Source organism: Dermacentor albipictus, chromosome 2 (assembly GCF_038994185.2).
Source record: "Dermacentor albipictus isolate Rhodes 1998 colony chromosome 2, USDA_Dalb.pri_finalv2, whole genome shotgun sequence".
Lineage (NCBI taxonomy): Eukaryota > Metazoa > Arthropoda > Arachnida > Ixodida > Ixodidae > Dermacentor > Dermacentor albipictus.
In genome coordinates this window covers 93263117-93284764 of record NC_091822.1, presented here as the reverse complement: position 1 = coordinate 93284764, position 21648 = coordinate 93263117, and the positions used below count along the sequence as shown (strand labels likewise).

At 45.0% G+C, this 21648-nt stretch overlaps 1 protein-coding gene across 3 annotated transcripts; it reads left to right on the top strand.

The window, feature by feature from the left end:
* Window positions 1-407: 407 nt before the first annotated feature.
* Window positions 408-20175, top strand: LOC135902751 (neprilysin-2-like). Of its 3 annotated transcripts, none has more exons than XM_070533742.1 (5): window positions 408-610; window positions 3134-3323; window positions 9741-9923; window positions 19029-19175; window positions 19661-20175. In XM_070533742.1, the coding sequence occupies exons 3-5, from the start codon at window positions 9921-9923 to the stop codon at window positions 20000-20002; spliced, it is 492 nt and encodes a 163-aa protein (XP_070389843.1). In that variant the 5' UTR covers window positions 408-610; window positions 3134-3323; window positions 9741-9920; the 3' UTR covers window positions 20003-20175. The 3 variants fall into 3 exon arrangements, with proteins under 3 accessions (XP_070389843.1, XP_070389842.1, XP_065289042.1); XM_070533741.1 differs by having other exon boundaries at window positions 9691-9923; XM_065432970.1 differs by lacking the exons at window positions 408-610; window positions 3134-3323 and having other exon boundaries at window positions 9633-9923.
* The last annotated feature ends 1473 nt before the right edge of the window (window positions 20176-21648 follow it).

Here is a 21648-nt window from a genome sequence, read left to right as displayed (position 1 = left end):
CGCTATAAAAAAGCACAAACGGAGGCCACAGCTTGGAATAAATTACAAAAATTATTATTCGGGTTAAATTATATTCCAAATACCAGGGTGTGCTTTTTTGCTTTAACTTAGTTGCATTTGTGTCCCACACATTGTTTCCACAAGCTGATGCCGGCTTGCTTTTTTCTCGGGCTGCGAACGTTTTGACATTATGTGTGTCTCGATGTAGCAGAATCAAACATATACCTTCAACTGCTTCTCGATGTTCAGGTAACGCAGCTTAATAAAAGCGGCACCAGCTTAAGCCCTGAAGATTCACTACCTCGTCCTCTTATATTTGCATGGCCATCAGAGGAATGGTCCACGGCTATTTCCAAATACACCAATAACACCTACAAAGGCGATTACCTCATATTGTATAAGATTGACATACTCAACATTGTCGCTGCACTCTTCAAGTCTGTGAAACGGCGGTGGATTAGCTACCTCATCGCTTGGAGCGTCTACAGGCAGCTGCTGCCGTTCACAGATCGGAGGTTTTTAGCGAACACGGAAGAACCAAGCCAAGCCTGCTATTATTTTGTCAAAAAGGTGATGAAGCTGGCAATTGCGGCTCCATACCTGCTCTCCGGTACGTCGGCCCCCTGTAACATTTCTACTATACTATTTGTCACTTTGCTGTTATCGCCTACTCGTTAAACTAAAATGCCAGCAGGAGACGCTAAAAAACAGAAGCCCTCCATTCAGAAAGCATTGAAGAGGTATGCACTACCAAACTGAATTGGTAGCCATGTTTTGCGCATATCTCAACGCGGTAGCGTAAGGACAAGGGCGAATATAACTTACCTTTGTTGGAAAACACCACCTTAGTATGATAATTTTGATTACCACCCACGTTCCATGACATAACCACAGTGAAGGCTACAATATAAACATGTAGTTAGCTAGAGACATCAATCATATCGGACAAATTTGTTCGAAAAAAAAAGGTATTTAAAAGGTATTCACGTGTCACCGTTTCGATAATTAAAAAGTACGCTTTGGCAGCTTATGTGACAGGGCTATTTTGACGTTCCGAGTGTCTTGGTACAAGGGGAGCCCCTGTTTTATTTGCCAATTGCCTTTACATTCGTATTATTTTCAGTGCGCATATTTTTGTTTATTTGCTGAAGCAATACAGTCGTTTTGTCTCATATGTCACAGGCATGTATCATTGACAAAAAGTTCGCACAATTTTGGCTGCAGAACCTCGTGATTTGCCAGTGTCTGACGAATATCAGCCCTACAGAGCAGGTGAACGATTGTTACCATAGACTTTGCAGTAACTGGTTTTGCACTCAAGTAACGATGATTTACCCAGTAGAAGCAACTGTAATATAGTTACTGACACGAGGTAACTAACTCGTTGGAACAAGTATTGCTAAATATTTAGCGACGTAATGCCAGTTACTACAAAGGCAATTTAAATAATAATTTCCGCCAACTTCGATGCTTAACCATCTGATTTGCTAGTAATACTCAGTGCTTGTATTTGACGCAATGTTTCATATGCTAGACAACTAATCAGACATATGTACACGAGACTGGGCATATATCATCCCAGTATGTAATTACAATACGTCAGTACAGCAGCACGCGAGACAGCGACGTTACAGCACTGCGAGATGGTGCGAGATCCACGTATCGCTTATTTCAGCCGTCGCTTCTGGGACACAACCCTTAGCACCGGTTTGCACTCGTCAGTGTCAAGATACATGATGGTACGGTTTTATTGCTCAAACCAATTATTAAAGCGTTGCTTCGGCATAGCTGCAAATGACTGTCAACTCGGCATCACGCAAGAACTTCGACTCCATAGCAAATAATAACAATAAATAAGACCGCTGCAGCATGTAAGTCTTTGCCTACAATCTTAAATTCAAACACTCCTATCTCGCATCAGCAGCCTGCGTCATAGGCTTGCGAATTTCGTAATTTCATTCTATCAGATTTTTTTTTCTAAAATTTCTGACCGTTTCCTGTCCTCTAGAGCCCATCCACTTCTTTTAACCCTAAGCATACTATTTTACGTTCCACTGCCCATTCAGTTGTCCATAGGTAATTTTCAAGCTTCTTCTTACATTCCGTGTTCTAGTCTAATAATGTGCTGCGGATGGAATGGTTGTGCAATGATCGTTTCAAGGACAGCGGTAAGCTCTCGATCATGCAAATGTAATGGGTACTGTATGTTCTCCAATCTTTTGCATTCTTCGGCTGATTTCAATTTGGTGATCCCCATCCACTGAAATCGATTGACCCAGATAAGCACATATTCTAGAAACCAAATTCTCGTTCTCTTACCAGCATAGGTCGGCAAACTCACTAATGAGCCACCTTAGTCAAACTCAGACTCACCTGACCCGTGAGTCTGAAGGAGTCCATCTGAATAGATGTTTGGTGAATCCGGGTTCCACTGAGCAGAGCTAAATTGAATTTTGGTTTGTTTGAGTCTGAGTGAGCCCGTATGAGTATAATTTCGGTGTTTCTGAGTGTGGTGCGAGAGACCCTTGCTAATTAGAATTTTTGTGAGTTATAAGTGAACCGGAGATGCGAGAGTTTTTGCGCTTTTTCTTCTTGCCTTGTTAGAAAAAGGGCAGAAATACCCCTCATGCGATGGCAAAGCACGCATTCTTTTCCCATTAAAGTGATCTGTAAAAAAAAAAAACGGTTTAAAGCCAGCCAACAAATACTTCCGGTAATAAGTTAATGAGATGACTTGGACCAGCTCGCTATGTCATTATATATTACTGTCAGTGATTTCGCTTCTAAATATAGGACACCGCTCTCAAACACAAGACCAGTGCCTGTTGTTTCTGGTATTTTATATTCATGATATTTACCACGAGAACCCGAAACGTGGGCAAGCTAAATTCCGATTTATACCCAGTTTTACTCTTTAGTAAAAACATCCCTACTATTCCCCCCCCCCCCCGAACTTTAAAAATATCAGAACGAAATGCGAAAGCGCCTATGAATATTTCATCGATATCTGCCCAAACTCTGCTTTCTCTGTTTTTGAATTTCAACTCTTGATTGATCAATGTTTTTTTAGATAATCTCACTTGCAATTAGTTAATTCGAAGCGTGCTTTTTTATGTCCATTTATGGCAACCAGTGACCAACCAAAAGTCGCTGAATGAGACAGCATCAATGGTTGACAATATTCGAAGAGCCTTCCGGACAGCCTTCGAGACATCAAGCTGGGTCATAGGTGGTGTACGACAAGTGGCCGTCCAGAAACTCACAAACATGAAGTACTACGTGGGAAGTCCTGGACAGCGGCTAGACCCAGCCGCCATTGAGAAGTATTACGGTCAGAAGGTCTCACAAAATAATTACCCAACACAGCGCGTGACAGAACATCGCAAATATATATTGCCTTACTGTATTAAGTTATTATTTGTTAAGCAGTGCCGAAGTAAGGTGACGCAATGGCTTCTGGTTAGAAAACAATCACGGTAACCTGGTAGTTTAAAGGGGTCCTGAGCCACCCTCGGGCTTGGTCTAAAAACAGAGTTTATGGATAGCATAAGCTGCTGTGAGTGTCTAATTCAAATTTTGCAGACGTGCGTGAGGCATGAAGCTGGCAAGCGAAGTGCGAAATGACCTTTTTCTCAAGCAGTCTCCTCACTTAAAAGATTTCTGACTCTTTCCCGGTGATATATTTCGCCAATTACCTATGTGGCTGGTACTGGCCAATAGCTGACATATATCAAGAAGGGTGTTCAGAGCAGTGCGCTTCTTCATACTGTTACAGCGTGCATGAGCAGGCTGAAGTAAACGAAAATCCGCCTTCGAATTTCGATCATAATTAAGTACTTTGATATTACGTACTTGCGATATCTTGTCTATGCTAGAAGGCATACGTTCATCCCAGGAAACCATACTAAACGAAATGTAATCCATTCGTTCTTAGCTGTGCCAATACGAAAAAACTTTCGACGACGTCGTTTCAAGGTTACAAAAATAGAGGGTGGCTGTTCCGCTATGGTCTCGCTAAAAAGCTAGGTTGAGGATCTTCAGACGCTCACCGAGCGAAACTCCAGTACTATTGAAACATTCGCCGACAGCATTGACAATTCTGAGGACCACGCCCGCCGGTCACACCTTCTATTTTTTTGCTGCGATAATGACGTCAAGGAAACATGGGCACAATCCAAAGAATTAGTACTAAAACTCTGCAACAAAACACTCCAGGTATCCCTTGACTCAAGAAGCGTCGAGGGGGCTCACAGAATAGACCGGTTCCGACCAAGCAAAACGCGTCCAAGCGTCGTGCCTTTCGCGCACTACAATGGCAACTAAATCGTTCTTTTAAATAAAAGGAAGCTGATAGATTCCGAATATAGAATTCGGTAGGACATTGGGTAGGAAACACCCGCCTTGCGGAAAAACGCCTTTTCCAGTTCAGCAAGTCTCAGCACAAAACTTACAAACTCCGTCATGACAAAATTTTGATTGAAAAAAACCACTTACATCTTCGATAACCGTGCACAAAAGGTAGTCCCTTGACCCCCTGTAGCCGCAAGTTCACAAATCTTCTGAAGGAAGCTCAATCTGAAAACCATCATTAATACACACTAATATTCAGAGCCTTCTGCCTAAACGCGAAGATCTTCGTTTCCTCATTGATAACACTGAACAGGCCTAATAGTACTTACAGAAACATGGCTGCAGTCTTCAATTTCCGATGCAGAACTCTTGTATTGCTTCCGACATCAGGATATCTTCCGACTTGACCGCGTGACCAAACAAGGAGGCGGTATTTTAAAAGCAGCTCCCCAGCGACTTCAGTGCAGTCCTCTAAATCTCCTTTCGCACCCTAGAGCTACTATTTATAATGTTCAATCATTCTTCTCCTCGCATAATTACTTGTGCATGTTACCGCCCCCCTGACGCTCATCCTTCATCCATAACAGAATTCCACAGCGCCATAAATCTACTTCCCATATCTAATTCCAGTGCTCGCAAGCTAATACTCGGCGACTTTCATTTCCCAGCGACAACTTGCTCTGACCTCGCCCTAACATCAAAATGTATCGTAGAAAGTAATTTCGTCGACACGTGTTTAACTTTTGGCTTGTCACAACTTGTTTCTGCGCCAACTCGAGAATTCAATAATTCCTCGAACATACTGGACGTTATCCTAACTTCGCATGCGGATAGCGCATCGCCACTTACACATTTACCAGGGATAAGTGATCATGCAATAATCCGCACCACAGTCAATCGCAAGTTATCACATCACAAAAAAAAAGAAAAATATCACGCTCTACGAAAAAGACATTGCGATGCAATCAGTGAAGAACTAACAAAATTCTGCGATTGGTTCCTCATAGACTTTTCGCGGCGCTTTGCTGAGTCCTTCTTGGTCCTTCTTTAAAAACAAAATGGAAGACTTAGTTGCGAAGCGCATTCCCACCATTACTATTCTGCAAAATCGTCGCCTCCCTGGATCAACGCTTCACTCAAACGCCTCAGTAACAAGAACAAAATATTATTCCGGTCAGTGAAAGAGTCAAACAACCCATTCGCACGGGCCAAATATTGTGCTGCAGATAACACGTTCGCAGCGCTATTTTCAAAAACTAAACGTGTTTTCTTTTGAACATTGCCAGATACGTTAACAAATAATCCAAAGCGATTCTGGAAGACCCATAACCTTAGTAATCCTAAATTCTTGTCGTTAACTGATGAACATAACCCCCTGTTGCAGAAGGTGATGTCACCCAAATATTTAACAACTTTTTTTGCTCCGTGATTAACCACTGAACCTGAAAACGAATTACCTGACACCCCATTATTCAACCACGACATCATGCCATCATGCACGTTTCAACCTAATGGAATTTTGAAAGTTATTGAGTCATTGTGACTAACTTCTACATCTGGCATTGATGGAATCAATTGAAAAATAATCAGAAACACAAAACATATCCCAAGCACAATTTTAGCGCCCATTTTTTTTTCAATATACTCTATCTGGAGTGGTGCCGCTGGACTAGAAGATGGGCAGAATAATGCCAGTTGCAAAAACGGGACCTCAAATTACAATCCCAACTACCGTCCAAGTTCTTTACCTTGTGTTTGTTCAAAAGTTTCGGAGCATACCATCGATTCACACGGAGTAAAATTCCGTAGAAGCTAACCAATTCTTTCATTCTAACGCGGCATCCAGAAAGGGCTATCTTGTGACACACAGCTTGCGCTATTCTTGAATGACGTTAGCTCTAGCATATATCTACTAACACACCAGTAGATGCCCTCTTTTTAGATTTCGAAAAAGCATTAGGTAAAGTTCCGCACAAACGCTTGTTTTTAAAACTAGCGTGTCTAAATTTAAGCTACCGATTTTGTATTGGATGTGTGATTTCTTGACTAACCGCAAACAGTTTTTTTTATGCTAACAACGCTTCTTACCGTGTGTAGCCCCTACGTTCTGGCATAGCACAGGGCACTAAACTTGGTCCTTTACTTTCCTTGATCCACGTGAATTACCCTCCTACTTTAATGATCTTCCTCTTCAGTCTAACGTCCAGCTATTCGCCGATGATTGCGTTCTTTTCCACCCTGTGCTTAATGCCTCTGATTCTTCCATTGCTCAGTTAGATCTTAACTGCATTCAAGCATGGTGCGAAAAATTGTTGATTAGCTTGAATAATAAAAAAACCGTCCTATTTTCATTTCATTGGAGAACGGCATACCAAACTTTTAAGTACACTATTTCTGGATCCGAAATTCTCCTTGTAAGCACTTATAAATACCTGGGCATAAAATTAACTTCCGATCTTTCTTGGTCCTCACAGATATTACATGTTACTAACGACGCAGACCGTGCACTTTTCTACTTACCATGAAATTTAAAACTTCCTCCTTCATTACTAAGGATCCTAGCATACTTAACACTAGTTCGGCCTAAGCTGGAATACGCATGTGCGGTGTGGGAGCACTTTCAATCTAACCATCCACATACACTCGAAGCTGTCCAAAACACTGCGATAAGGTTTGTTTATTCGGATTATTCATATTACACCAGCGTATCTACCTTAGATACCGCGCCAATATTAAAACGTTAGCCTGCCGACTCAATATTTCTCTCATTTGCCCTTTTTATAATTTCTATCGCGCATCACCTTCCTCATCTGCTATCGCTCCCGCCGACCAGTCTTCATAACGCACAAGCCATGGAAAGGCAGTTTATCGATCAGTTGCACGTTCTTCGGTCCACATGCATTCATATTTTTGTACAAAGAGCCGAAGACTGGAATACCCTGCCCATTGACTCTATCCACCACTCCGACCCCAGCAAATTCAAGGAATTCATCGATCGCCTTGTCTACTGATGTAACAGCCCACTCATGTAATACCATTCAACGGGAGATTTGAGGTATAATAAACAACTAAATAAATATATAAATAAGCCGACTGTCCACTGCTCTGCTAGGCCGTGGTTGCCCCATAGAAACTAAACTTCAGACAGGCTACTCATTGGTATGCAAATGTGGGGTCTCACTAACTTCGATTAGGTTTCAAGAATCGACAAGCCTTGAGCCACGCCAGACAGGAGTCTTTGAGCGCGAACGCATATCCAAGCCCTGTCTTGCACTAAGCAAATCCTGCGCATACCCACTACAGTTGCATGTAGTTACGATCTGCGATATAACGTAGACACTACGACCGCCGCGGGTTACACGAGGAGTTCGCTCGGTGACCGCACTGAGGCTCGCTGAGAACATCCTTGTTGGTCCGTCGTCGGCGCCAAATTCGGAATTAGTCAAGTCTACGCGAACATCCTGCATCAAATTTGAAACTGCGCGCAATGGTGACGTTTAGTAAGCGGCGCCTTGTGGCTTCGCCCAGCGTCTCCTAAACAGCACAAGGCCTGTGCACTTCATTCAATGACGTCATGCTTACTTGCCCGACTACAATAGAATCCAATGGAGATTCTCCTGAGTAAGCCACGATGATTTTCACGTTACTGCTTTCGTCAAGCCGTGCTTGATAGTGGAAATCTCAGTCCATGTAGCACGACGTCACAAAGCAGAGTGCACGCGCCTTCTTTCCAGGAGGCGCTGGCTCGTCCCGCTGCGCCTCAGGTTTCGCAGTGCAAGGCACTCAAGAACGAGTGGCAGCACCACGAAGGGGATCATAGGCGATAACCCCACTTCTTCTCAATGCATGAAAGTACATTTTGGTAAAGTATTTAGCATGTGTAGCATTTCAACTTTAAATGCATTTCGGGAATTTGATAAACAGTGGCTCAGGCACCTTTAAATGAAGTTGCATGCTTCGAGAATAAATACCATACGCAGGATCAATACCAGTGCCCTTTCGTGTGATAACCATGTCTGTTTTTTTGATGACTACGTTTTTGTTGTACTGTTTCCGGTAACGAGGCTACGCGCAGTTTTCTCATTGAGTCACGCAGTATGGTAGTAAAAATGATACCAGCTTTATGTTCACACCATTATATTTTGGCATGTGAAGAAAATGTAAGCAATGAGAATATTTCTTCGGAGTAACTGCACAAAATTCCAACGCGTAAGCACTGCATAGTTGATTTTGAAGCCTAGAGCAATTTTAAGCTTAATTTGTTGATTCAGAACATGGACACTCTTAGAATTTCATTCGCACCGCGGAACATATAATTCAAATCCTTGTCGTTTTAAACAAGTTGGCGCTTGAATTCGTTCCAATTGTACATGTGAAGGTGTAGCTTGTGGGCTTATTCGGAAAGCTGCAGTACAACTGCAGTTAGGCCGATTTACTCAGTACACACAAATACCACACTTTAGGAAGGAAGCATCCTGTCATCAGTGCTGGCTGGTAACTGAAGTCCTACTAAGAGCATCACTTAGGACACTCGCAGGAACAGCACAGCTAAAAAAAGTGAAATTTTGAAAAAAGATAGGCGCAACTTCCGCATTCCAATGGCACCTGCACGGGGACACGCAACATCCTTCAGATCAAAATGATAGAAGAAGAAAAAAAGGCGATATACAGACTTAAGCGTCGCCGGGGGTCGTTCGCAGGACTTGGGCGTGTTGGGCAGGCCTTAGGCGTCATAGAAGGCATGCGAAATTTGCAGTTGTACACATAATCACGTGGTGCAACACGTGCTTCGTGTATTTCGATTCGTTGTTTGGAAATTTGCGATCTACTCTAATCTCACACCAAGGGGCTAGGTAATGGCCTCGGGCAGTTTGTTCCGTTGCTGGTTAAGCGCTTTGCCGCTGAACCAATTCTAGGTGTAGTGGAGCTCCTACTCCCCCGTCATGACAATATGTCGCTTCACTGCAACGTTTAACCCGCCGTGGTTGCTCAGTGGCTATGGTGTTGGGCTGCTCAGCACGAGGTCGCGGGTTCGTATCCCGGCCACGGCGGTCGCATTTCGATGGAGGCGAATTGCGGAAACGCCCGTGTACTTAGATTTAGGTGCATGTTCAAAAACCCCAGGTGGTGCAAATTTCCGGAGTCCTCCACTACGGCGGGCCTTATAATCAGAAAGTGGTTTTGGCACGTAAAACCCGATAATTTATTTTAACTGCTACGTTCAAGACAACGACAACCAAAGTTCACAAAGGTTTTATTGGGTGTCCACTAATTGCGTGTAAGTTCGTTAACAGGGAGCAATGTGACCAATTAAGCCTACACTGCTTCATCACATGTTAGATTCAGTGCCGGACGTGACTACGGACAAATTTTTCGACGCATGGAGGAAGGCACGATCGGTTTCGTGTCATCACACTTGGGCTGACCAGAAGACCTGGATCTTCGATGAAACTCAAGTGAACGCCTATTATATTACTAATACCAATACTGTGGTTATTCCAACCGCAATTCTCCAGCTCCCCTTCTTTTATACCGGAACTCCTCCTGCTATCAACTATGGCGGCATTGGCATGGTAAGTACATGTAATTTTAAATGCCATTTTATATATTAGGATGGTTTCAGAAACCTGAAATAGGGATTAGTGCAAGTAGAGAGAGAGAGAGAGAAGGGAAGACGGAAAGGCAGGGAGGTTAACCAGACTGAGTCCAGTTTGCTACCCTACGCGTGGGGAGGGGAATGGGGAGTGAAAGAGAAACAGAGAGAACTTAAGTGTAGGTTGTCTATAGTCGGGCACTCAAGTCCGTTGCCTTCAGGTAGCGAGAAAGCGCTCTAACTGCTTTCTGGGCCAATGAGCTGTGAGGCCAGGCTCCCAAGATCTTCGCTTCCGTGAATGGCCTGTCATCCAGTCTATTTAATGCACACTGGAGAGTCTCATGTTGATTATCGAAGCGAGAACAGTGGCACAGAAGGTGACTGATGGTCTCTTCACACTTGCACTTAGCGCACATTGGTGAATCCGCCATTCCAATGCGGTAGCTGTAGGAGTTGGTGAATGCTACTCCTACCCACAGCCGACACAGCAGTGTTGCGTCACGTCGTGGAATGTTCGCTGGTAATGTAAGTTTTAGTGATGGGTGGAGACTGTGTAAACGACACTTAGAGTTCTGTGGTGTATGCCAGCAACCTAACGTGATTGCACGAGCAAGACTGCGAAGCTCTCTTGCAGCGTCGACTCTGGATAAAGGTATAAGGACTGTCGGTGAGCCAGCCTGGGCACGTCGGGCAGCGTCATCGGCGAGGTGATTACCAACGATGCCACAGTGTCCTGGCAGCCACTGAAATATGATGTCATGTCCTCGTTCAGATGCGCAATGGCAGGTTTCGTTGATTTGTGACACCAGCTGTTCATAATTGCCACGTCGTAAGCTTCGCAAGCTCTGGAGGGCTGCTTTCGAGTCACAAAATATTGCCCATTTGTTGGGCGGTTCTTTTTCAATGTATTCGACAGCAGCGCGAAGAGCGGCCAGTTCAGAACCTGTAGATGTCGTTACGTGAGAAGTTTTGAACTTGATGACGACCGATTGAGATGGTAGAACAACGGCGCCCGTAGAATTTTCGGACACGGAACCATCCGTGTAAACATGAATTCGGTTAGCATATGAAAAATGCAGAAGTTCCAATGTGATCTGCTTGAGAGCCGCGGTGGTCAGGCTAGCTTTCTTCACTATTCCTGGAACAGCAAGGTACACAGGAGGCTTCTTCAAGCACCACATAGGGGATGGCGTTCGTGTTGCGGGTGAGTGCCTCAAAGACAAAGAGTGCCGGTTAGCCGCAATCGATCTGGAGAACGCTGCCTTGGGTCTTTTCTCAGGCAAGTGAGCGAGATGGTGGTCAGGGACTCTGGATATATGGCGAACATGCGCCCGGAGTGTGTCGATATCTATATAGGTCCTTATTAGGTTGTCTCTCGCGAGGGCAATTGTTGCCACGGTTGAAGCATTTCGAGGTAGCCCCAGACATGTTCGAAGGGCTTGGCCTTGAATGCTCTGTAGGACATGGATGCTAGTTTTGTTAGCATTGGACAGCACTGGTGTGCTGTATCGCAAGTATCCTAGGAAGAGCGTCCTGTATAGTTGAAGCATAGATGCCACGGATGTGCTCCACGTTTTACCGGCAAGAAACCTTAGTATATGGGAGATAGAAGTAAGCCTCTTCTTCAAGTATGAGATGTGGGGGCTCCATGAAAGGTCTCTGTCTATAATAACGCCTAGGAATCGGTGAGTTTTTGCGTACGAAATTGGTTGGTGGTCAATAGAAATGGGGTACCAGGTCATGGGCTTGTGGGTAAAGGCGACTAAGGCGCACTTCTCGGTCGAAATGCTTAGGCCTTGCGCACGCAGGTACGATGATGTTAGAGTCACTGCTTTTTGGAGCCCTGCACGCACCTGGAGACGTGTAACTGCCGAGGCCCATATGCATACGTCGTCAGCATATATTGAGAGGTTTACTGTATGCGGTAGAACGCCGGCAAGGCCAAGGATTGCAAGGTTGAACAAAGTGGGGCTAAGAACCCCACCCTGAGGGACGCCACGATAAGTGTAATGGTCAGTAGTTCGGCCATCTGCACTGTGCACAAAGAAGGACCTTTTGAATAGATAGCTCCGAATCCACCGAAACATGCGTCCACCAATTCCATTATTTTCCAGGGCATCAAGGATGGCTTCATGCGTTACATTGTCATAGGCGCTTTTCACGTCGAGGAGTAGTGCAACCGGTATACGCTTGTGGTGTTTTTCTTGTTGTACAGACGTGACTAGATCGATGACGTTGTCAATAGAGGAACGGCCTCTTCTAAAACCAGCCATGGCATCGGGGTATACGTTGTGGCGCTCAAGATACCATTCTAGGCGGGTGAGAATCATTCTTTCCATGACCTTCCCAACACAGCTGGACAGCGCAATGGGTCGGTAGGACGCTAGGTCAAGTGGAGACTTTCCAGGCTTCAGGAGTGGTATCAAGCGGCTGGACTTCCACCGCTCAGGAACGACGCCATCAGTCCATGACTGGTTATAACATTCCAGAAGTCTGCTTAGGCCATCTTCACCTAGGTGGCATAAAGCAGCGTAGGTGATGCCGTCTGGTCCTGGCGACGATGAGCGCCTGCATGAGGCCAGGGCAGCGTCCAATTCCTCAAGTGAGAAGGACACATTCAATTCCGGGAAGCGTGTCGCAGGAACCTCACCCAGAATTTCGCCACTGATGGTGACCACACTGCCCGCAGTCTTCACACAGAAGTCTTCGGCTATATCGACCTGTGAGCGGCCTTGATAGAGGGCTAGGGATGAGAATGGGTGTCGTTGCTGTGGAGACGAGCCAAGGCCGCGCACCGTCCTCCATATGATAGACAGTGGCTTGCGGGGGTCAAGTGATTCGCAGAACGTCTTCCACCGTTGTTCCTCCAGCCTGTCCATACGACGTTGGATTTTCTTCTGTATACGTCGAGCGACTCTATGGTCATGAATTGACTTCGTGCGCCTGTATCGCCTCTCGGCTCTTCTGCGAATGGTTCGAAGTCGCTCAAGCTCCATGTCAAAATCCGTACGTTTTTAGCGGATGTAAATGTGTACTTAGAAGATTCCAGTACACTTGTAATAAGATTCTCAATGGTGCCGGTAAATCCTTCTTTGCATGCCTCTTCCACCTTTGTCTTATACGTTGACCACCTTATATATACTTGTCGGGAAGTACAAGAGGAGAAGCTTCCGAATCCAGTGATACTTAAGTAGGTGGGAATATGGTCACTACCATGAGTCTCGATGTCAGAGAACCATCGAACATTTTGATCAAGTTGCCGTGACACCAAGGTCAAGTCTAAGCAACTGCTGTAGTTCGAACCACGCAAGTACGTCGGACTGCCATCGTTCATAATGCTAAGTTCATGGTCGGAAGCAAATTCCACAAGTTTCCGGCCCCTCGAATCTATTCTGGAGCTTCCCCAAGCCAAGTGATGAGCATTAAAGTCTCCCGTGATAATCCAGGGTCCAGTAGTCGCCGTCAGGATGTCTCGCAATCGGTCGCCGTCGAACCGACTATATGGGGATATGTAGGCGCCGATAAGGGTGAAGGCCACTTTATTCTTTGTAAGGCGGAGACACACGTATTGGTTTCCATCATGAGGCTGCACGGAGTGGGGAATGTAAGTCAGTTCTGTACGGATCTAAACAATTACTTTGCTGGATTGCCCGCACGTCGACGCCATAAAGGCTTCGTATCCAGAGAGTCTTAGCGCTTTGGACACGTTCGGTTCACATATTACCACTACAGGAAATTGGTGCGTGAAAACGTATTGGCGGAAACATGAAATCCGTGATTTAAGTCCTCTGGAATTCCACTGGAAAATCGTCGCGCTACGCACTTCATCACGGAATGAAGGCAGTGGAAGAGCCATTGTGCTTATGCAAGATTTGCAAGCACTGGGCTCAGGGCATCCAACACTTGCACTGCGCTTCGAGCTGTTGGCGTATTCGAGTTGCCCACAAGCGTGCGAATCGCATGTATCAAAGACTTGAGTATTGTAACAATTCGGCGGTCATGCTCTGTCAGCTCATCTGGGTGAGGGGTGGAGCATTGTGGCGCCTTTCCTTGTTGGGGTTTTTCCACAGGGCTTATCCTTGGCAGTGGTGGCCATTCCTCATCCACGGCATTCTTTTGAGATGCTCCGTTATCTATACACGGTTTGGAAACATTCTGCACTGAGGTTGGAGCAGATTCAACAGCAAGAGGCTGTGCGGCACGCGTATTCTTTGTGCGGAGAGCAGAATTCCTTGATGAGCGTCTGCGACGAGAACGACGTCGCCTGACGTCAGCAGCTGCTTCACGATGAGTCGACCGATCCCTCACCATTTTCTTCAAGATGGAGAGTTCTCGCTTAACTTTAGGACATTCCTTTGATGAGGCATCGTGGGGCCCTTGACAGTTCGGACACTTAAAAGTTTTTGCCTGGCAGTTGCCTGCAGAGTGTTGCGCTGCACAGCGGGAACATACAGCAGACTTTCCACATACGGCGCTGACGTGACCGAATTTCTGACAGTTTCTACACTGAAGCGGCTTCGGAACAAAGGGCCGGAAAGCATGTCGAAAATGACCTACCTTCACATGCGATGGAAGGCAGTCACCTTTAAAGACAATTTTCACGCATCTGGAAGTTCCGAGACGGGCCACCTGTAGTATCTGGATCCCATGATTGGCAGGCTTTATCAATAGGGGTAAATCCTCGCCTGAGATGGCCGCATCAATGTCATATATGACGCCTGTAGTAGTCTCTTTTCCCATCGGGATGATGGTACGGACGTTCATGCCACCGAGAACAGTGACGGCTCGCAGAGAATCTAACGCCGACGCTTGGGCGACGTCTACCGCGACAATATTCTTCCGAGGGTTGACTCGTACGTCCTCAATGCTATTCGGCAACAGTCTCTCGAGTTCAACCGATGCAACTTGCCTGTTGAGGAACCTCATGTTGTCGGAGGGTAGCACAGGTAAGAAAAGGATGGTGTACTTCGGCGAACTCTGCAGAGTCCTCATAGTTAATGTGTCCACAGAGGCCCTAAGCATCCGCCGCTTTGCTTTCTGGCTCAGGACAGTCACGTAGTCGTCGTCGGAGCTGTCGTCGCTCTCGGTCGAGTCTATCAGGGTAGCCTCGCTGTCGCTCGAGAGGCTGTTCCGCTTCCTTGAGGCTGCCGACGCGGGCGCCGCTACATCAGGTGGGAGTGCGGGTGGCTCCACTTCCATTCCCGTCGGGCAGGGAACAGTGATGCCCGGAAGAAAGCGAGAATTACCACAAATTACTGGTGACGGAGAACAAGCACTCAGCAATAGAATCACTTCTTCTTCTTCTTCCTCTAGTGCAAGTAGTTCATTATTCATGCTGGCATGCTAGTACGCACGTTGTAAACAAAGTTCCAGGCGTCCAAAAAGCATTCACAGCATTTGCTTCCGCCGTTGATGAGTTGTTTTAACAGGCTCCACAGATGATACTGTAGTGTCGCTAAGAAGGTTCGTGCATATTGTTTCTAAATGCGTCACGGAATTTCGCTTACGTTGTAGGCACTGTACATGCTGTATAGTTTACTACTACTTTTGTTGAAAAATTCTGTACTCTTGTTACTATTCCTGCGCTTTTGCAATGCTACTGAAAACTTGCGGCATGGGAAAATAGTCTCTTTGCGTTTTCTTCATTTAGACGGTTAATTTCACAAGCCCCGGAGTGACTGTTCGGCACCAAACAGAGCGAGCACTATGAAAGCAGCGGGCACTGCATTCCCTTGTGCCACCTACATGGGAGCAGCCGGCCTACAGATGACGCGACAATTGTACATGCGGTTACATAAACGAATAGTGAATCTTGTCATTCTATGAAATACTTCAGCGTCGTAGAAAGTGTTCCCAGTGGAATTTAAGGTATATTCGCCTGCATCACATTAAAAACGCATGCCTCCGGTTTAGGCTACATTGCGAAAGTAGCAACCTCAATTACGCAGTGGTTGGGGCAGCACGGCTTGGTGAATTATGATTCACGATAACTTCTTCCGATTAACCATTGCAATCACGCTACGTTTACTATATGGTTAAATGATCTTACTCTAGTATGCACTCTGATCAAACATTATTTTTCTTGGAAATAAGCGGCCAGTATATTTCTTTATGGAGACTACTATTTGTCCATGAAAAAATAATCAAGCACATTTGTTTGCGGCATGACACTTTTGTACACTTTTGGAAAAGAACAAATCTTAGAAGTGAAACTACTGCTGGCATTGGATGGTTTGCTCTGCCATAAATTCGGGCATATTTTAACCGAGTGATCCTTAGGATGTTAGAATCCCTGATGATGTATATTGGTACCAGCGGCCAGTTTGCACATTTATTTAATAATGTTTACGCTCCTGCTTGCAGGGGTAGTATGCACCGGGACAAAGACGGTGGCAATAGGGTCTAAAATGGGGCTTAGTAAGGATCCGTGATAAATAGTGCAAAGACGTGTGTTTTAAATAATACTTAGCAACCTCAAATGCCAAACGCGCCGTTTACAGGCTTAGAGTGTACGAGGAATTCAGAATAGGTTGCTGGGCGTAAGTAAATATCATTCTTATTTTGTCTGCTTTCTGGTACATTATCTTCTTCGACAGTATTTCCCTGATGCCGCTTTATATCGAAGACAGTGGCTTGTCACTGCAATAATTTATTAGAAATGTTGGTGCACAGCCATAAGGTGCCCATTCCAGCGTTAAGCATCAGAGTGTCTTGGCGTCCCTCGTAACCGAACGAACGAGCGCAGCGAAGCATCGGAGCAAAGAGCTGCCCGGTGCTCTTGTGTGTTTTTGGCGCTGTTTAAAATGAACGAAACAGCGAACATGGAGGCCAGCGGGAGATGAAAGACGGCGATAGCGAGGAGAGCGCGAGTATTTAAGCGGATGAGAAAGGCGCAGCGAAACCACGAGGCCGAAATCGGAGGAAGAGAGTATGGCGAAAGCGTGAGAAAAAGAGCGTAAGTTCCGTGCAAGACGGGCACTGCGGCGAGGATGGACACAAGATGGCGCCAGAGTGGCGCGCGTCGGACATATGAAAGCAGAGCGCTGCATGAGCGCATGTCTGTCTGCGGCGACGACTGTGAATCGCGCCCACGCCTCACCCACGCGCTGCGTCTCGCGATATCCCAATTATCGAGGCGGTCGCGCAGCACTTCGCTCCGTTTGCAACATGCTACACGAGACGTATTCTCCGCGCACACCAATATACAGCGAAATGAAAACAAGCATAGAGCTAGGCTCAAGATCCGCATTTCGGAGTATTGTAATGGCCGGTGATCTTTTTCACGACTTAGCGGACGTGAATGGAGCTTAGTAATCATATCTACCAATTAAAACAAATATAGAGCACTGCGTATTCGTAAAGTCTACAGCTACCTGTATTATGCAACAAGAAGCATATTGAAGAACATTTTTGTCCAAGACGTAAAAGTGCCCATGAATTGCAAGCTGCAAGGAAATTACCAGTTATTTCAGGCGATTAACCTTAATTAGGAATACAGGGTAAATAAGAGATTTGGATAACCTACCCTTTGGAATTTTAGTGCGAACTTCAGGCTGTTCATCTATCTATCTATCTATCTATCTATCTATCTATCTATCTATCTATCTATCTATCTATCTATCTATCTATCTATCTATCTATCTATCTATCTATCTATCTATCTATCTATCTATCTATCTATCTATCTATCTATCTATCTATCTACGTATCTATCTATCTATCTATCTATCTATCTATCTATCTATCTATCTATCTATCTATCTATCTATCTATCTATCTATCTATCTATCTATCTATCTATCTATCTATCTATCTATCCACCTACGTCTTGGTTCTCTGAGGATCGCTTCGTTTACTTGGTATCTACCAAAATTGGCATAGTGTGAAAAGAGTGTACGACAAACATTAATGGTTGGTCATGCCACGAATATTGTGATATGTGCGCCATGTACGTCATGAAACAGCCGCCTGGGTCTTGGTGCTCTTACGAAGGTTTCGTTCGTGAGAGGACGAACGAAACTCCAGTGGAGATTCTCCATTCTTTTTTCTTAACTAGTACAAATGTAGTTTGAAGATTTATATGCTCAGACCAATGTGAAGCTTTAGTGAAAATGTAAATGGAAGATCTTTTAAATGTCTAAGGCGTGTTTAGATTTCGTTATATTGCGATGACCTGTTGAACTGCTTTCCTATCGCTGCTGCCTTTTACGAAGAGTATGGCTTTCATAATCATTGGCTCCCTGACGATGACTTGTTTAAGCGGGAGGAAACAGTTTATACGATTGCTCACTTCGAAAGCACTTCACAGTGAGGCCAGTCTGGTGCAGCAGTTATGAGAATTTTCTATCCATATTCAACACCCAGTGTTGTTGCTGAATTATTTCCAGCAAGGAGAAAGTTACTTGTGAATTTCAAGAACTAAGTAAATTGCAATTACCACAAATGCGCGCGAAGACGGTCGCGCATCTCATATACAATAGTGAAATTCACTTTAACGAGAAATCTCTTACACTGTCACGGCAGTGAATACCTTCATGTTCTGTCGAAGTGTTTGATGAAGGAAGCCATCACTAACCTGATTCTAAAGTTTTACAACCGAATCGATAAATAGATAAGTACACTCAGATTAGTGTGTCCCCTTACTACGTTGGTATAGCACCCAGAAAGTGAAAAAAAGACAAGCCAATAAAGCATGTGTTAGCTGGCGGATGAGAAGACTTTAAACAAAAATCCAAGCCGGTGATAAAGTTATCAGGGTAGACAACATTTCTGAAGCATGAAATGGGTCAGTTCGGAATCCCTTCAGGCCAGTGACGATACTAAACTGTCAGAATCGATAATTTTTTTCCATGTGCGCGATCAAATGCAATACAGTGAACTGCTACACAGTCGCTTAAATGCCATTATATCGCTTTTGCCATGTTTATTGTGTGGTCTCTCGGATACCGCAATTAGGTTACTCGATCTTCTGTTGTGTTAAAACGCACGTGTAATTAGCAATTTTCAAATTAATCCCTAGTTTTCAAATCAAACTGCGTGTTATTATTATGCGCGGATTTGGTTCTGCTTTTTTGCTCCATTGCAGGTAGTTGGTCACGAGATTATGCATGGTTACGACGTAAATGGGACCATGTACGACGCTTCCGGGACGCACCGTCCCTGGGCAACGCCTGAGTTCCTAGGGAACTACACAGAGAAGGCTCTCTGCTTGCGAGAATCTCACAAAGCTGCCGTGAGTGCATGCTTTATCACTTTGCTGACAAACTTTGCAGGCCATTGACAGGCGCTCCCGGGAAGCAAGGCATTGCGCATAAACAAGTAATATGTTGAAGTTGTGTACGTTTGGGAGCAGCTATAATAGCGACACAAAAGCCAAGATGCGAAGAGAAATGCTATGCCACAGTGAACAGTAGCCAACAGTTACTCCTGCAGTTCTCCGTGCCGGGAACGAGAGCACTCCGCACGCGAAGACATGCCGCGCGTTCTCCGGTAGAAGCGTGGAAGGAGTAAAGCGTGGAGTTGGCGGCCTTTTCAAGGCAGAGCGCGAGCGTGAAGCTTAGTACTGGCGCAATGTCCGGCGTGTCATCTAGAAAAATAAGGGGTTCCTCTTGAAGGCATCAAATACGGATAAAACACTTCGAGCTCCATGCGGAAAGCTCTCCGCTCACAAATATTCGCGCTAGCCTCCTGATCAGTGCCTTTCAACATATTTCGCAGAAGAAAATGAAAGCCCGGCAGGCTCTGCTTGACGACACACTCGACTCGGAAAACCTCGCTGACTTCGCGGGCACCGCGACTGCTTACGCAGCCTACGCTTCGTTGCCCGCCCTCCAGCGGAATCTGAAGCTTCCGGGCCTCAACTTGAGGGCCGATCATCTCTTCTTCGTTGCCCACTGCGCCAAGTGGTGCGAGAACGTGGACGACGCTTCAGCACGCTATGCCGCTGGCCGCTCGCGCTGCATTGTGCCACTTTCGAACATGGTCGAGTTCTCGGACGCGTTCGGCTGTGCGCCAGGGACTCCCATGAATCCGCCCAAGAAGTGCGTCTTCTGGTTGTGACCGCGGTTCGTGGGCCTTGTGTAGTTTCACGCTCGACCTCCATTGTGCCTTTATTGTCATTGGCATTGGTGCTTAAGTTTTTGGTGAGAACAACCGGAGTAGCGCCACACAAAAGACTTTCCTTGCCCCTGTGTTTTGTCGTATTGAAGCCTAATATATGTGTGCGATCGTAATGTCCGCGGGAATAATTGTCGCGACGTGCATTAGTGAAATTGTTGTTTGAAACAGAACACGCTCAATGCGCTAGGTATAATTCTTGAACAAAACCTTTATTGGCTAACCACTATACAACCTAATTGGTTGAATAAATCCATTTCCCGGCATGTATTTCCCAACATTTCCTGGTCTTCTAAGCCCCTGGCTTTGAAACTGCTTTCATCAGAAAGCTTTGGCTTTATTAATCTTTGCTCGGTATTGTCTCTTTATCAGCTTCTCTTCCAACCTACTAGGCTATCGCACAATACGGCAAGTACGCTTGACTTCATACTAACGAACTATCCTGTTATGGTCTCTGATTTATCGTATCTGCCAGGTATTAGCGATCATTTAACGCTCTGTTTTGAACTAAAATATTGTCAGTCAAAAATCCTGAGAGTCAAAACGTCCCTTCGTAATTACAGTAAAGCCAACTTTGAAGCTATTAATAACGAACTGTCTGCGTTTCTCAACGTCTTCTTAGATGATATTGAAAGCCGTACAACCAAATCTAACTGGAAAATGTTTAGAACAAAAGTACATAAACTAATCGACAAGCACGTACCTATGCGCACTATTTCATTGCATTCAAAAGCACTTTGGTATAACTCGAATTTAAAACGACTCCGTAACAAAAAAAAAGAAAGCCGCTCTATCGCTCTGCCAAGCATTCTCCCTCCGAGCAGTGGTGAGATGCATATGTGAAAGAGAATAATGCTTATGTGTCCGCACTGAGATGTTCTCGTAATAATTTCCTACAAAATACTCTGCCAGCTATGCTCAGTAATGATCCAAAAAGTTTCGCGAACTATTCTCCCTGACCGTAATAGCGAAATCATGTTACCTGACTCTTCTGGCGATGCGATTCAAGTTGCCGACTGCTCTGTGGTATTAAATGGTGCATTTTGCCGCAATTTTCTTACAACCTCATCTACAACACTTCCCAACGTGCAGCCTTTTGATTCTCTAACAATGGATCCAGGAATTATTCAACCCCTTGGCATCGAAAAAATTATCGAATCATTGAAAGTGTCCTCAAGCCCACGAATTGACCTTATCAATGCTAAATTATTAAAAAGTACAAAAATATATTCCAGTATTATGCTATCCAAAATGTTCCAACAATCAATTGATGAATCCACACTGCCATCCGACTGGAAAGTCGGAAAGGTGGTTCCAGTTCATAAACCTGAAAGTAAAAATTCACCCCTACACTACCGCCCGATTTCACTAACTAGTATCCCGTGTAAAATCCTAGAGGATGTTCTTTACACAAACATTGTTAATTTCCTTGATGCCAACTCGTTCTTTTCGAAGGCTCAACATGGTTTCTGCCGATCTCTTTACAGCGAAACTCAGTTGGCTTCCTTTACACACAAGCTACATACAATTCTTGATCGTTGTTCTATAGCTGACTGTGTCTTCCTAGATTTCGCAAAAGCTTTCTAAAA

Excerpts from the sequence above, each read along its gene's own strand:
- LOC135902751 (XM_065432970.1), top strand. The coding sequence starts at position 9,684 with ATGTTAGATTCAGTGCCGGACGTGACTACGGACAAATTTTTCGACGCA. Across the intron at positions 9,924-19,028 it reads ACTATGGCGGCATTGGCATG|GTAGTTGGTCACGAGATTAT; the intron begins GTAAGTACATGT and ends GCTCCATTGCAG. Across the intron at positions 19,176-19,660 it reads GAGAATCTCACAAAGCTGCC|AAGAAAATGAAAGCCCGGCA; the intron begins GTGAGTGCATGC and ends CATATTTCGCAG.